The sequence below is a fragment of the Fukomys damarensis genome, unplaced genomic scaffold (assembly GCF_012274545.1).
Source record: "Fukomys damarensis isolate Sample0158 unplaced genomic scaffold, DMR_v1.0_HiC HiC_scaffold_33, whole genome shotgun sequence".
NCBI lineage: Eukaryota > Metazoa > Chordata > Mammalia > Rodentia > Bathyergidae > Fukomys > Fukomys damarensis.
Window position 1 is genome coordinate 39384341 of NW_022900945.1, and position 16777 is coordinate 39401117.

The 16777-nt window shown below is 36.3% G+C and overlaps 1 protein-coding gene across 2 annotated transcripts in view; it reads right to left on the reverse strand.

The window, feature by feature from the left end:
* Vav3 (vav guanine nucleotide exchange factor 3) overlaps window positions 1-16777 on the reverse strand; it is a 275111-nt gene that overhangs the window by 110705 nt on the left and 147629 nt on the right. For both annotated transcript variants that reach the window (XM_019204802.1, XM_033758176.1), the window contains exons 15-16: window positions 8786-8887; window positions 8382-8482 (exon numbers count right to left, since the gene is read on the reverse strand). In XM_019204802.1, coding sequence (XP_019060347.1) covers window positions 8382-8482; window positions 8786-8887 — 203 coding nt within the window. The remainder of the gene's footprint in view (window positions 1-8381; window positions 8483-8785; window positions 8888-16777) is intronic.

Consider the following 16777-nt stretch of genomic DNA (forward strand, 5'->3'; position numbering starts at 1 on the left):
CTGCTATAAAAGTGGAACAAGAATTTCTTTTTATGAGGTGTTCTCAGGAAAAGTTGACCGACTTTTGAAGTCTGCACTCCCACCCTTTATTTCCTATCCACCCAAAGCTATGATGGCAGGCACTTGGATCTCTAGAAAACTCTGTGAGTGCCACAGGTCACAATTAGGTCTGAGATAATAAAAGCTGATCATCACCATTGCTTCTTTGGATGAATATGACCTAGAAGAAAAGGGTAATTCAGATTTGATGAAAAAGCCTGAGTCAGTCTATTCCCCGCCCACACACTCACTCTCTCTCTCTCTCTCTCTCTCTCTCTCTCTCTCTCTCCCCCCCCTCTCCCTCTCTCCAACTTTCTTAGGATAGTAATTCAATTCTTCAAGTTTCCAAAAGTTTTTAATCATCAACATGTCTTTGCCCCGCAGCCTACTTCTCAGGCTCCTATTGATCAAACTATAAAATGTTCTTACCCTTTCAAGAACCTTTCTAGATGGTGATTCACAGGTCCTTGAGGGGTTTATACCTTGCATTCTTTCATCCTGTCCCAACTAGTTTAACGTAATTCACAGAAGTGGTGCTACCAAAGCTCTATCTCCAATGCCAGCAGAGTTCCCTGTGCATCTCTGTGGTATAGAAATGACTTTCACTCAGGATTTAGACTCACAGTATATAATTCGCTTGTTTAAATACAAAATTAGTCCTATTTCATCTGTTTAATACAAGCAGCTCTTAGCTCATACACTATTAGACAATTTGCTTTGCCTCTTATCTGAAGTTCTATTTCATCAGACTAAGCAAATCACTGTCCAGAAGACTGTCACAAAAGGGGCCACAGAAAAGAAATTATCAGTATAGTTATTGAAGGTGCCTTGCTATCATGGCTAATGTGCAATTTCTGTGAAACATAAAACTGAAGAACGGCTGGATTGATCAAATTTTAGAGGAAGTTGCACAAATGCTATATTCACTACTCAGATCTATAGCAATTACTGTAAAGAAAAAAGTGAAGCATAAACCATAAAAATATTTGAAAAGAGGATTTGATTTCAAGTCTTTGTTAGAGCTGGAAAGGAATCTAACCATACAATACTTTACAGTTCTTTAATAATTAATGAGGTATTTATAAACTGAAATAGTTAAATGGAAGGAATAATAACTACTACTCTGTAATATTAAATTGTCTTGATGAGTTAAAAAAAAGTAATTTATACAAAAGTTTTTAAGTATCATTAAGCAGAACCAAAGTCTTTTTTTTAATGAAATCAATGATCAAGCCTCAGTTCACTTAAAAGTAATGTGATAAAATTTTCTTGTGGTAGAAGCTAAAATTAAATCGTACTCTAACAATTTATCTCTTAGGCTAAAATTTGCAATATTATTTATTTTTTTAAAAGCCCATTTTGGGTGGGATGTAGGTTCTAGGTAGCAAGCTTGCAGGATTAACCCAGCAGGACACCAAGGCAAATTCCTCCCAATTAAAGGTGGCTATAGCAGCAGCAGCAGCAACAGCAGAAATAACAGCCAGCCTAGGTAGCAGAGTAATTAAACAGATAAGCAAATGGGGGTCTGTTTTAGTTAAATATTAGAGAAGCTGAGGCTTGCATTCCCACAAAAGAAAAAGATGCATTAACGCAAAGTTGTCTGCTCCAGTAATATTTGCCTTTCAATACTTTCTTTGTTTAAACTGTGAAGATTCAAAGCAAGTTATACTGATCATTGTCACAGTAACCGGGGAACAAAAGGGGTAGCCATATATTATCTTGGGGGGAAAACTTAAATGTCCCCAAAAGTTGCAGTCTAGGATTAGACCTTCATCGTGGTGTACTGTGAGAAAGAAATGTCACCCTAGAATTTACATCAGCTTTGCAGTAACTTAAGAGGACTCATATAATGGAGATCATAAGTATCCCTATTAATGTTGGAAAGTTCTGGCACACACTTCAGAGCCATGTATGTGTTGATCATCAGGGTTGCTATGGTAAATGTGAAGGAGTCAGTTCAAGTTCAACTAAAAAGAGAATGGAACTCCCTGCCCTTTATTTATATCTATGCAAGTCCTCAAATGTATGACAAACTAATTAACCAAACTTCAAATATGTTCCTAAGCTGTACAGTTTATCTTACTTTAAAAAAAAATGCATACTTTTTTGTACTTCAAATGAACTTAAATTAATATTCTGTCATGGTTGTATATTAATATGAATGGATTGCTTCATTCATAAATGCACTGCATATTTACCAAATAATTATAATTTCCAGGGTAAGTGAAGACTGGATAAGATTTAAGGGACATATAACATGAAATATAAAAAACGAGGACAATATCCTAAGAAGGCTAACTCACATAAGAAATGCTTAATGACTAATAGCCACATTCTGTAACTTTTTTAAGCACTGTACTAGGGTTGAAACAGTGGACCCAGAAGATGATAACCACATGCCCTATGTTTGCTTTCACTTCTCCTGTAGTGAAGGCGTGTATAACCTACTAGGTGAAGTAAAAGTGGCAAACACCACAATATTCCCCCAAGTAATCCTTACGTTCCATGATAGTGTCCACTTCCCCGGATAATTCAGTTGAGGATGTGTAACTAGTTTAAGGCATTAGCAGTGATCACAAATAGTACTGCTAATTTCCAGATCATGGGTTTAAAAAGCTGCATCCCTGAAAACCATACAGCATGTTAGCAGAGTCATAGATGGAATTGTTCTATACCCCAGGCCATTACTAAGAAGATCCCTAAACACCAGGAAACGGTATTGTGAGAGAGACTTCATTGTGTGAAAGCTACTGGAACTGTGTGTTAGTTAGCACAACACAGCCTGCCTTTGAAATAACACATATGCTAATTAGAGAATAACTTAATTCAGATTATCACTGAGTGATCAAGGTGAGGTTAATGATCACCAAAGAGCTTAGGTAAAGAGTAAAGGATGGGAGACCATAACTGTAAGAAGAAAGAGGGGTGCATTTCAGAGGCAGACAACAGTATAAGCCAAGCAAGAATTTTCAAAAGCACTGACTGATCAGGAAGCAGATTCCTCCAGAAAGAGGTATTTCTGTCATCGGGGGTTATGTGAACTGCTTCACTGTCTTGCTTCTTACTAACCTAACCAGGTGGCCCCTGCAAAAAGCATGGTAATCAGTGCTTGGGGCTTGAGGCTTTCTTGCATAAATACTAGAAAGGGATATAAAATGTCTACCCAATTTCCTATCTTTAATTTTCAAGGTACTAACCAGGGATTCAGATGAGGCTTTTATTCCACTCGTCCACCATCTTGTCAAGCTCTAGTGTTCCCAGGGACAGGACCAAAGCCTGTACAATCTCCCATACCTGCTGCTTTTAGATCTAAGAAGGCTATAGGGATCCTCAGGACCCAGAGGCCCTGGTACATTGCATTCTACTCATTCTTTTTTGCATGGGTTTGGTGGTCTACCTACTTGCTTATCAATGTACCATGTCTTTCCTGAGGTCAAAACAGTAATAATTTATGGTTCTTATAATTAAGCCAAACTGAAGAGATTAGCAAGAAGATAGTTAAAATAAATGAGGCCAATGCTATGATAAAAGCAATTATAAGAAGCCAGGGCCACACAAAGAACTGACAGACAAAGAAAGCCCAGGGACTGAGAGTGTCAGAAAAAGTTCTCAGAGGGAGGGGACATGTTTTCTCTGAGAATTCAAAAATGAATACGTTTATCAAACAGACAAATTACACTTAGGTATTCTAACATGAAAAAAGTAGCTGGGGAACTATGAGTTATCAGAGTTGTACTATGGATTGGGGAATGGGAGTAGTGGTAAAAATAGGGCTGGAACAATGATCTGGAGCACTGTATGCCAGACTTTAGGCGTGATTCTATTAGAAATAGACAACAGAGTAAACAAAAGAGTGACATAATCATAGTTGATTTTTAAAGATTTTTAAAGGTCATTTTAGACCTTATACAGGAGCAAGATTAAGAGTAGAGAGCTATGAAACTTTCGAAATGGTCCTAATAAAAGACAATGAGATTTATTACCTATAGCAGTTGCATATGAGTAGATTCAGTGGTTAATGGTTAATGTATGAATGGAAGGTTTGAGTGAATACGTGAATGGAAGAATTTTAACAGACAAAATAGGAAAAAATAGGAAAATGATAAGACTAATGAGGCTGGTTTTAGATATATGGTGTTTGAGGTCATGAGAGACACCTAGAAGAGGACAAGTGAAGAAAAGATGGAAATTCTAAATTCAGAGTTCAGAAAAAACGTCACTTGTAGAGATGAAGCCTTATCTCCTTGAGGTATAGGTTGCAGCCAAAGCCAGAGAAACCAATCAGATCTCCAAAGGACAGCATGAGGGGTATGAAGGATGTGAAGGAGAAGGTCGAGAAGACTGTTAACAGTGTCAAATAAGAGAGAAAGAAAGAGAGTTAACCCTCGAAATATGAACACTATAGGAATTGACAATTAGAAGGCAGAATGGAAGGTTCTTTCGCCTTCATTTGATCCCTGGATTATTGTATCATTTTGTACAATTAGTGACGCTTCTGCATTTGCCACTCCTTTGTCCAGCTAATGTTGATCAAAGGTGCCAGGCTGCCCTCTGGGGACTGCTCCCCATCCCACCCATCCAATATTTACAATATAACCACTCCTCCTAGACATAGCTCCCTGGCCTATACGTGACTTCCTAACTCACACTAAGCCAGTCAGAATCCTTTTGTCGCTTAAGAACGTATTTTAATTGTGGTAAGCACTGGAGCTATAAAGTTAGGGTAAATTTCAAACTACCTATGACTTATGTGGGAACCTGGATTGTGTGAACATCTGAATCAGAACTATTCACCTGCTTTAAATTTGCCTGTTGGAATGAATCTCTCAAAGTTGAGTTCTCCTGAAATGATACTACACCTGCCTCCACATAGAAGCCCGTTTCAAGTAAACCATGTCTCTGCCACCTAACGTATCTTCTCCTCACTCCTGCCCTCCGCACACACAAATTTCCATGTGACAGCCATAGAAAACTACTTCACTGCAAGCAATGTTTCCTGGATGCCAAAATAAAGACCTACAAAAATCTTAAGCAAAGCTAAGATTCTTGGCAGACTGCCAAACAGTCCATAAACTCTGGCTTGCCCACGGCCTCAAAAATAGCACCCATTCCACTACACTCACATCAGACCTACCAGCCTCGAATTCACGCTTTACACACAGTTGCTTCCTATAGCAGCACAGGGAGGGTGAGTATGAGGACAGGATACCATGACTCCCAACTTTCAGAGGACAGCTTCCTGGGAAAGGAGAGGAGAAAACTGCTGACGCTGCTCTAACATAGATCCCTCTTCATCCTGAATACAAGGTCCCTTTGTTACAAGGGCTACTCAGAAAATCCTGATCTGAAGGAAAAAAAGGAAGCCTCCTAGGCAGATTCTTATTTCATACCACTAATTGACTGTGAGAATTCAATGTCACTTGTCTCTTCAAAATCTTGAACAAGAAAGGACATGAAGAGAAGACAGAAAAAGCAGATATGCAAAAGAGAGAGGAAAGGCGGTCAAGGTGGAGATGGAAAGCAAAGACAGAATCAAGAGTGCAAGAGAATCTGTTCAAAATTCCAAACAGCAAATTTAGTCAGAGGTTCAAAAAAGCCACTATCATGTTTTATAATGAACTACATCACAAATTTTTGAGAACGGTGCTACCTTTTAATGGATATCTGAATGACCAAACATTATCTTGAATCTACAAGTCACTAAGAGTCTTATGTTTAGTTACCTTATTTTCAAATTTTATGATTCAAATGTCTCATCTTAAAAGAAGGGGCCCTTGATCTGAAAGTATCATGTCCTAAGACCTGGGAGATCTGAGGTGAGCAGCGCAGTCCCTAGGGATACCAGGTTCTCTCCTAGCACTTGGAGACATTCTCATATACAAACATTTGGTACTTACTAATTTACTCAAATTCCAAGTATTTCTGCCTTTAAAAACTATTTGAAAATTGCTCTTTTCACAGAAAGAAGCAAAGGTGACGGCTTATGAGAAGTAGGTCCTGGGCACTTGACACATTACCCTCATAGCTAACTGCCAGGACTGGGAGTACAGGCCAGAAGCTGGGCTCCCTGGATTTGGACTTTAGCTCTACTGACTCTCTGTGCCTTGGTTTCTTGTCTGAAAAACAGGAACATCAACACAGCCAACATTACAGAATGTTTGTAGCACTAAGTGATTTAATAAGGCAAATGCATTTACTGGATACTACACATTTATTTAAAAATGTAAAAGCTAAGTGTTATTATCATCCTTATTTTATAGGGAAGAAATGAAAACTTTTAAAGTTTTAAAAAGTTTAAATAACTGGAGTCTTAAAAAGTTTAAATAAGTGGGGTCTAAAGTCACCCAGAGGGTGAACTGAGGAGCCAGGAATCAAACCGGACCAAGACTCCAAAGTGCACAGGTCTTACTGTCACTGTAAAATGACTCATCTATGGCAGGGTACACTGAACTAATAAGGATCAGACACTGGCTATACTTCATTCTTCTATCCTGCTAGACCAGGAGCTCCCAACTGGTTCCTACTGACTTTTTAATACAAAAGTTAGAATTGTTAAGATCCTTTGAAGTCACACTTGTGTATCATTTTAAAGTTTAATTTTTCTATCCATATTACCTTCAGACTTTGAACAAAAATGCAGAAAGACTATGTCTTCTAAAAGACTGACTTCTTACAGTAATACCCTACATTAAAAAAGCAAGTTCTTAATTGCACCCTGGGACCTTGTTAAGCATCCCTATGATCTCATTACAACCTTCAATAATCCTCCAATTTACACTGTGAAGATGGCCAAACTAAAGCTCAGAATGTTCACATCAATTCCCGCCAAGGTCAGGTAGCCAGTAAATAAGAAAGCCAGAATTTCAACCATCTCTGTTTGGCTCTCAACTACTCTCCCATATTCCACTCTTCAAGACATAAAGACCATGCTAACCATGGGATGACATTATGTCCTTCACAGATTCTAACTCTTTGAGCCAGGGCTGTGGTATTTATACAAACACATGGCTCTGCTAATCTTCAAAGAGATAATAATATGGGACATATAAAAATGGAGTCACAAGAGTTAAGTGATAAGTTGCTTCAGGAAAACAAAGGATAATAGTAATAATGTGCAATATTCTATTTTACAACCTTGTAAACCATTTCTGATCTTCAGACATATATAAGAGACAATCCGGTTTCACTTCACAACCCTGAGCAAAATGCACAAGCACTCTGATCCATTAGCAGTGGAAAGGTCTCTTTTGAAGATGGAAGGAGCTCACACGGGGAAAATGCTGCAGCACCCAAGCAGGGGAAAAGCACAATGCAGGTGCTCAGCTAATGCAGTTCTTGCAGCTGCTCAGGCCTAGCACAGCTAATGGCACACAGGGTCCTAAAATGACCTATAAAAATGTCCACTGAAGGAGCAAAGTGAGAGGAATGTGCTGTGATATTCCTCTAACAGGATTCACCTTTTCTACAATTCCCCATTTTCTGAACTCAGTTCTGAACTGGGCTATTCTCTGTTTCCTTTCCTCATATTATCCAAAATAATTCAATGTCCATCTTTCCCTTTGGGAAAATCAAAGGTTGACATGGCTACCTTTTGAACTCAAGCTGTTAAAGATTCTTTCTTGTGTTCAAAAAGTTCTACTGATTTTGAAAGGTCTTATTGATAAAACACAGAGAAACTCAGGGGAAAAGGACAAAGAGAAAGGAGAAGAAAGAGAAAGAATAAAGACACCAGAAAAGAAAGAGAAGGGAGAGAGCATGGAGAGGCAAAAGGCTACTGAATGCATAATTGCCAACCAGCTCACAGAAAAATCATAGAGCACTATTTTTAAAGACTGTGAGGAAAATATTTACATAAAATCCAAAGAATATATGTCCTTTGTTGAATGCTAGAAAATGACAATGTATTCATTTCATTAATTCATGAGTTAGTCTGTGTGATGTTTATTTGTGGCATCATTACCAATTCCAAGTGAAATATTCGAAAAGAAACAAGCAAATTAAGAACTAAAGGTAGAAGGAAATCTTTGTTTTTGTTTTTGTTATTGTTTATTTGTATTAGCTATATCTGTACAATTATAGTGGTATTTAGGGTAAGGGTTAATGAAATGGATGACATGAAAACATCTCAGTGCCACCTGAGGATCTTCATTTCCAAGGTACACACAAAATCATGCAGAAAAGTCATATGATTTTATGCAATTTTCTAATTGTGCTTAAAATTAACAGTTTCAACAGAAGATATGTTACAATAAAACACATATTAAGAGTAAACTAGGCCTTTAATTACATTTAGCAAGTTTTATGCCCTCATTAACAGAATCCCAACAATAAACATAACTTACCACCAGAATTCACTCTGCCACAATTGTCTACTCTTCCCAAGCATTCTTTATGTGCTTTTGCTCCACACTTAAAACATAAATAGCCTTGATAAAAAGTTCCTCTGAAAGGTAAAATTAGAGAGTGATATATTAAAAGGTGTTAAATTCTTCCTTTATGAAATCATTAGCTCAGAAGCGGGCGGGGAAATATATCACCATGCTACTGAAGTGCCATCTGCAAAGGCATAGGTCTTTCCTGGGGCCAATGAAGGCAATGTCCAAGGCCTAGTGAAGATCAGTTGGGTCCAAACCATGAAGGCATTATCCCCAGTTTAGAAAAATTTGGCTAGAATGCTAGAAAAGTCTGAAGCACTTAGCAATTACACCAGTTCCTGTAAACTGAGAAGCAGGCTGAGCACACTCACCTCAGGAGCATCTGGCAGACTTTACAGGATGTCACCCGAGTGAAGGTGTGCATCTTGAAGTCATGGAAGTTGGAGTCTGCGTAGTCCGGCCTTATGTTAGATCTGTAAAAATGAAAAAAATTACTTCTTAAAAAAAATTTCAAAACAAAGCAGCATTCTCTGCACCTAAATACATCTAAATTCATCAAAAATGCATTGGGTAGAGATCTGATTCAAGCAAAAAAAGTTTAAATATGCAGTTCTTTCCGATGCAAAAGTGTACCACCCAGGAAAACACACATCACACTCTGGTTGTGTGGGAATTTGCAAAACAAAAAAACATAAGCCACCTAATCCCAGGAGCTGAGTGATTCCAGAAAACTCTGCAGCACAGCAACCCAGATCTACCTGCTGGGAAACAAACAAAACCTACTGGATATTCACACCCTCTGGTAGTTCCTTTTCTCTAGCCACATTACTGACGTATAAACTAGTTGGTCAAGTTGGGAGGGAAAGGCAGAGTGTGGTGCATTTCTAGAGTTTATCTCTAAATAGATGCATGGATTATGCAATGGTCTATAAAAAGGAATAATTTTATAGAAAGTTTTCAAACAATGCATCAATTATTAAAAACTCTAACAATTTGCTTTCTTTGTAATCCAAATAAAAAGTAAACAAAATTATTTCATCTCTTAGATTTTATAGTATATGTATGTGTGTGTGTGTGTGTGTGTGTGTGTGTGTGTGTGTGTGTATATATATATATATACACAAAAAAAATTTTATGCATACCTCAAACATATTTCAAACAACATCAATTATTAAAAACTCTAACAATTTGCTTTCTTTGTAATCCAAATAAAAAGTAAACAAAATTATTTCATCTCTTAGATTTTATAGTATATGTGTGTGTGTGTGTGTGTGTGTGTGTGTGTGTGTGTGTGTATATATATATATATACACAAAAAAAATTTTATGCATACCTCAAACATTTTTATGCATATTCTCCATGCTGGCTATTGAGACAACCACTTGATATATACTACTGTAATTTTCACATTAATCCTAACTGCCTGGCACTAATAATAGCATTAGCTCACAAAAAAAGAAACTGGGTTTATTCTAAAGTTTGCTCTGAAGTTAGGAAATGGTGAGTAAAGAATTCCTACCCAGGTCTGTGCTCTTAGCCATTTGGCAATATTCATACTAAAACAGTCAAATTTTGTGTTCTGTAGGTGTGTTGGAAGGCATTACATTCAGCCTTTTCTACAAGATTTGTTGGTACTTTTAAAATTTAACCATAGCACAGAAAAAAGGAGAAAAATTAGAATAGGATAAGTTAGAGATGCATACAAATCAGAAATACACCTAGAAAGCTAAGACAATACACTCCAAGAAGTAACGCACAATTTAAGAGATTGTAGGAAAAGTTTGAGATACTGATGAGCTAGGATTTCCCCTTTTATAGAATACAGCAACTCTCAAGCACACTGAGCCTTGGCTTAATGAAGCATAGCACAGGCAGGCAACCAGGCATCAATCTCTGAGGTACCAGGGAGAAGCCTTATGAAAAAACATTCGCAAAGGCAATCGGAGTAGCAGGCAGTGATGCAGAAGTGTCAGAGAGGTCAGCCTTCCAATCCATCTGCTGAATATGAGCGTGCTAAAAATGAAATCAAATATTAGTGCCATCTGGGATTTCTATGCTCTCTGCTTCTGGTGACCTCCCTTTTAAAGAAAATGTTCTGCATGCTGAAAAGTATGGTCATTTACATAGATGCATTTTTTTGTTGCTGATTAAAAATTACAGAGTTCTTCAGAAAGAGAAAAGAAGAAAAATATATGGATCTAGAAACAAAACACTCATCACATAGTTCAGGCAATATTTGATTCCTGAATCTATAAAGCCATGACTAGAAAAGAGCAACAGGACCCATTTCCTTAGCCAGGAAGGGCTGTTGCTCATTTTTCTCAGAGCATCAAGGTGATAGAGTCATAGATGAATTGTCAAGCAACAATTTTAGTCATAGGAACTTAAAGAATCTATCAGCTTGGAGATTTCAAATAAAAATAAGTCTACATACAGACTTGTATCAGTAGGTCCCAAACGGGTAAGAATTTCATTAATTTCGGCAATCTGCTTTGGACACAGGTGGGACACCTTTCTTCTGGAGCCCAGTTATGTGTGCAAATACACATGCACAGCCATAAACGTGGACACACCTACATACGTATATGTATCAAGTTCTGTCTGAACCATATGTATTTAAAACTTATACGAATTAATTGAAAATTAAGCTGACTTCTCTGAAAACAAAATACTGAAAGGAGAATTGCAAACATACCGTGAGGCTTAACAAAATCATACGATAAAAAAACAACTCTGAAAGTATGGTTAACAGTCTCTGCCTTAAGGGAAATGAGATTTGAATGGTAGGGTAGGAAATGAAAAGGAGGAAATATTATACATTTTTAAAAACTATAGCTTAAAAACTCTTGAATCAAACATTCGTTAAAGAATAAAAGTTAACTTTATGACCCCTGAAAGTGCTACTGAGGCACTACGGAATATGAAAGCATAGCAGAGGGCAGGAATCTGAAATTAGACCACCTGGGCTTAAATCCTAACTTGCAAATCAGTAGCAGTATGACCTTAGGCAAGTTGGTAAGTATAAAACATGAATAGTAATAAAACCAAACTCAAAAATTAAGGTAATGTATGTAAAGTTCTTAGAACACCGCCTGACTCAGAGCTGGTGTTCAATTGATGTTGGCATCACTTTTGAAATGCTGATGTCAGATCCACAGGACAGTGGGACAGTGGTGCAACTGGAATAACACTTTATGGGTGGTGCACTCCCTAGGTTGTTTACAACCAAGTCGCCAGAGGATTTCCATTGCCTTGGCAATTTCCAGCAGGAAGACTGTTACACATTCAGCATCGTTGGGACCTAGAATCCACATATAATTATTTATTTAAAATAGGAAATGGAGTTACTATAGGAAGTTATATAACTATAGAAGTTACTATAAATAGGAGAGGATGGATATGGAAAAGCCCAAGAAATAGATGAAATTATACCAAATGACAACTGAAGGGAAAAACATGTCAACCCACAAGCAGCCTGTGAAGATGCCAAAGGCAGTGAATTGGATGATGGGAAGAATTGGGTAGGCAGATTGACCAGAAAAGGACAGAGAATGATCAAGAATACAGAATGGGAAAACACTATTGAGAATGGTTAACAGTGGTATTTGTTGCAGCCTCCAATGTACCAGACACAGTGCTCGGCTCATCACATGCGTTTTCATATTTGCTTCTCACAACAAATCAAGGCAGAGACAGGCACGCATTTCATAAATATTTACTAAATAGTTACCATATAGGCAGGCTCTAAGGCAGGAACAAAAACAAGTACCCCTTGTTTAGAGCCTAGTAAGTGAAGGGGGAGAGGTGTGCAAGACATGAAGAGAGGGTGCCAGGGGCCGAGGAAAGAAGTGAGATTTTATACAAGGATTGAGAACATATTTAATTGTCAAAAGCATACCTGTGATTACTAGGTAGAGAATTTTTTTCAGTGAGGGAAAAGTGGACATAGTGAGACCAGTTATGGGATTGTGTTGTCTACAGATGAGAAATGGAGAACAAACGGTTTGAGCTCACTTGTCAATTACGCAGCTATGCCTACCTAGCAAGTTCTATTACCTTAACAAATGACGATTTACTTTTGAGAGCTTGGAGGGAATCTCATAGATTTCTCAGTAAAATGTTTCCATTTATTTTGTTTCACAAATGACCCTACTTTTATAAAAGCAATCAAGCAATCAAATATGTATACAGCAAGTTATGTTGATACTTTTAGGACTCCTTATAACTTTACACATTTTCCTGAGATGGTCTCATCTTTTCATCTGGCTTCACTGTTGCCTGTAAGATAACATCATATGTCTCCTACTAGTAGAGACACATTTTCCATTCTGTATATTTGTGTTCCCAAATGCAACTCAAGTCTCAAAGGAAGCACACAAAAGCCTCAACTTCTATGACTTTTCTGAAACTTCTGAAGCACTCACTGCCTCTTCCAACCTAGGAAATTCAGTACAAGGATTTTTTTCCTCTCCCTCATACTGTCTGCATATTCATGTTCTCTTCCCTTCTCCAATGTTCTAGTATCTCCTTCCCTGAAACTGTGACCAGTTTCTGTCAATTCAACCCTAAAATTACATCCTTAACAATCTTGAGCTCACACACACACACACACACACACACACACTCACATGATTGATTCTGTTTCTCTAGAGCACACTGACTACTATAGACATATCCAATAATAATAGTGTTAGGCTTAGTAGGACCATTTGCAAGGAAAGATTGTGGGAGCAATGCTTAAATTCAGATATTTCAGCTTCTGGAATACTTTATTTGACATCTGGTAACAAGCTAATAAGGGAAAAGAAAAATATGAGAAAATGAAGAAATGGAAATGAAGTGTTTGTAAAGGGGTAGGGAGGGAGAGTGAAGGGAAGGCAGGGATAAGGGGAAAAAATGAGAACCAAGATCTGTCATGTAAAGGTACAAGATCCTGATGATGAATGTAACTGTACCGTATACTTAAAACGTATCAATAAACTCAATGAGGAAAAAAAATAAATATACCTTCTAGGCTTTCACTTACTTTGTGCAGCCCTAAAACCAACCTCTATGTAGCACACAAGTACTCGTTTGTATGCCCACCTCACTACATCTTTTGTCCAAGAGCAGAGACCCTGTCATCTTCTTTAATCTGTGTCTTCTACAGTCATCAAACATTCCATAAAGAAAACTAACTGCAGAGAATTATGGCTGATGTAAATCAGGCCAGCATACTTATAATGCAGTGTAGCATTTTCTTCATTAATTTTCAAAAGGCTGCTCTGCCCAAATATCAAACAAAAAGGGGAATTTAAGGAGAGATAAATACATTTTTATTAAGCCAAAAAATTTCATCACTCACATGAAAGAAAACTAAAGAAAAAGTATTAGTGAATATTAATTAAAAACTATAAGCTTTATGTTTATTTACCAATATCCTCTTCCTTGTGAGAAAAATATTTCTTCTTACAAAGACTATAGAGCTACTCACAAACATAAATGTATTTCATTAGTATGACCAGTAAGTTAGTAACAGACATTATTTTAAAAGTCTAGTTTGAAGTGAACGTTTTCACTGTTTTAACTAGAATGCAAATCCTGATGTCACTTCAGTATTACAGCTTTAGAATTCAGGAATTGAAAATGATTACAACCAGTTACAGAGGAAACAAGGTGAGAACCCATTTATAACATCATGTTATCTCCTGCCTTGTCAGTATTAGTTGCATTTAAATATCTCCAGTATAGATAGTTTAATTATGCAAAATATATAAAATAGATATTTCATCATATTGCAGTGAAAGCAAAGGCGAGAGAGCTGGAAGCAGACGCCAGTCATTAAAAATTCCTGTGTTAAAAATGCAGCAGATTGTTTGTGTAACAAAATGTATAGATACACAGGTTGTCTGTGTGTGTTGCTGAAATTCAGACAATATACATTCTGAATGTTCTTTAACAAAATGCAAAATAATTTCAATTTATCTATTTATCTATTATCTATTTGCTAAAGTATTTATCTATTAAAGTGTCAATACACAAAAAATGAATGTATCCATTGAATTCTATTAATATATCAACCTGTATCACTTAAGTAGGAAGAAAGTACTATTAGCAATATTATTTCAATTAATTTTCTCAAATCAAGGTTTTAAAACTAATTTAAAATAATATTAGTATTCTGTAACCTTTGGGATCCTTAGCTATATCTTGACTCTTTTAAAATAAGATTTTAATGTGGGATATATATATACATATACGAATTCTATTAATATATCAACCTGTATCACTTAAGTAGGAAGAAAGTACTATTAGCAATATTATTTCAATTAATTTTCTCAAATCAAGGTTTTAAAACTAATTTAAAATAATATTAGTATTCTGTAACCTTTGGGATCCTTAGCTATATCTTGACTCTTTTAAAATAAGATTTTAATGTGGGATATATATATACATATACACATATGCAATAAAAAAATATCATGTGCTTCTGAGAAACCCTAAATAAATTAGATGTTAAGGAACAGTTCCTTAACATGATAAAGAATACCAGACTGAAGATAAGAAAAAATATATTTAATATACAACAGTTATATTAAATAAAGTTTGCAAAGTCATTTATATTATTTAATCATCCAGTCTTGTTCTGAAAGATCTCATCAATGTAAAATGACAAGAAAAATAAACGAAAGGATAAATACCTGTATTGTTAAAAAAAAAAAAAAAACACAGTACACAGAATATCCATTTGGAGATGACCTTAATAGATTATCAAAAATTCAAAAGAAGAAACTGAATATTAATGAAACTAACTCAAGAAAAAAGCACAAAAAATTGTATCCCGTGAAATCCATGTATAAGTAACCAACATTCACCAGCAGCAAAATACAACAGCAACTGTGTAGTGACTGCCCAGTCAAACCTTCTGAGTCTCACAGTTCAAAGATTTGGGGGACGTGGAAGGGAGCTGAATAGACAGACACAGAATTTGTATGCTCAGACACAATCATTGAAAGATCCCATAACAAAAGTGAGCGTTCACCGAAATCTCATTGCTTGGCTTTTTAAAATCTACTGAGTGTGAAAAACTATAATAGTACACAGGATCCTAATGAGACAATTAATAATGTGAAATAGGAAGTAAAGGGCTAAAGGTGTAAGGAAAGTGGGAAGGGTGGGGGAGAGGTAATAAGGGAGAGGAAAAAAATATGAGAAACTGAAAAAATGGAAATAAAGTGTTTGTAAATGGAGAGGGGAGGAGGGGGTGAAGGGAGGCCAGGGACAAGGGGAAATAATGAGAGTCAAGACCTATTATGTAAAGGTACAGAATCCCAATGATGAATGTAATTGTATTGTATACCTAGATTGTACCAATAACCTCAATAAAAAGAAAAAAAATTTTAAAAAAATCTACTGAGGCTGGCACAAAGAAATTCAGTACCTGTTTTAACTCCATCACTTAATGCCATGGGGAACATTTCAAACACCAAGTTTCTACATGTTACCTAAGGATCAGGCAATACTAAAAGCAAATTCTTTTATAGAGCAGATTCAGTTCCTACTAACTTTAAAATCTCTAAGGAAATCAGTATGGAAATTCCTCAAAAAACTAAAAATAGAAATTCCATTTGACTCAGCTATGTCTCTCCTGGTTATATGCTCAGAAGAATAAAAGACACCGTACAACAGTGAAAGATGCATACTCACGTTTATTGCAGCACAATTCATGATGGCTAACTAAGCTCTGGAAACAGTCTAGATACCTAGCAGAAGATGAATCAACAAAGAAAATGTGATGAATTCCAAACATAAAGAAGATGAAATCATACCACTGGCAGGAAATGGATGGAATTTTAGACCACCATGTGCTACCCAAAGTAAGCGAGACACAGAAAGTTAAGTATCACATGGTTTCTTTCATACAAAAAATTTACAATACAAATAAATGAATAAAATAAAAAAGAGATAATAGAAAATTAAAAGGCAGACTCGTAGAGATGAGGGAGGGGATCAGAAGGAGATAGAAGTTAGGAAAGAAGGGGAACAGAGATTTTAAAATACCAAGCTATGTTGTATGTATGTACCAATTTCCCAATATAAACATCACTATTCTTTACTGGAAACATACACTACTTTTCAAAAAAGAGCAAATTTGAGTGCTATATTAACTGGTTTCTGCACAAAATATCTAAGAAAGGGCCCACCATGAAAATTTCAGGCTCTACGTGAATAAAATATAAAACATAGCTGAAGGAAATTAAAAACATTCAAATAAATAAAAATTGAACAGCAAATTCCTAAATAAAATGAAATGAAATTTTTTTACAAAAAAATTCTTTCCTTTAAATATATATGATATATAATGATATATATAAATACATAAA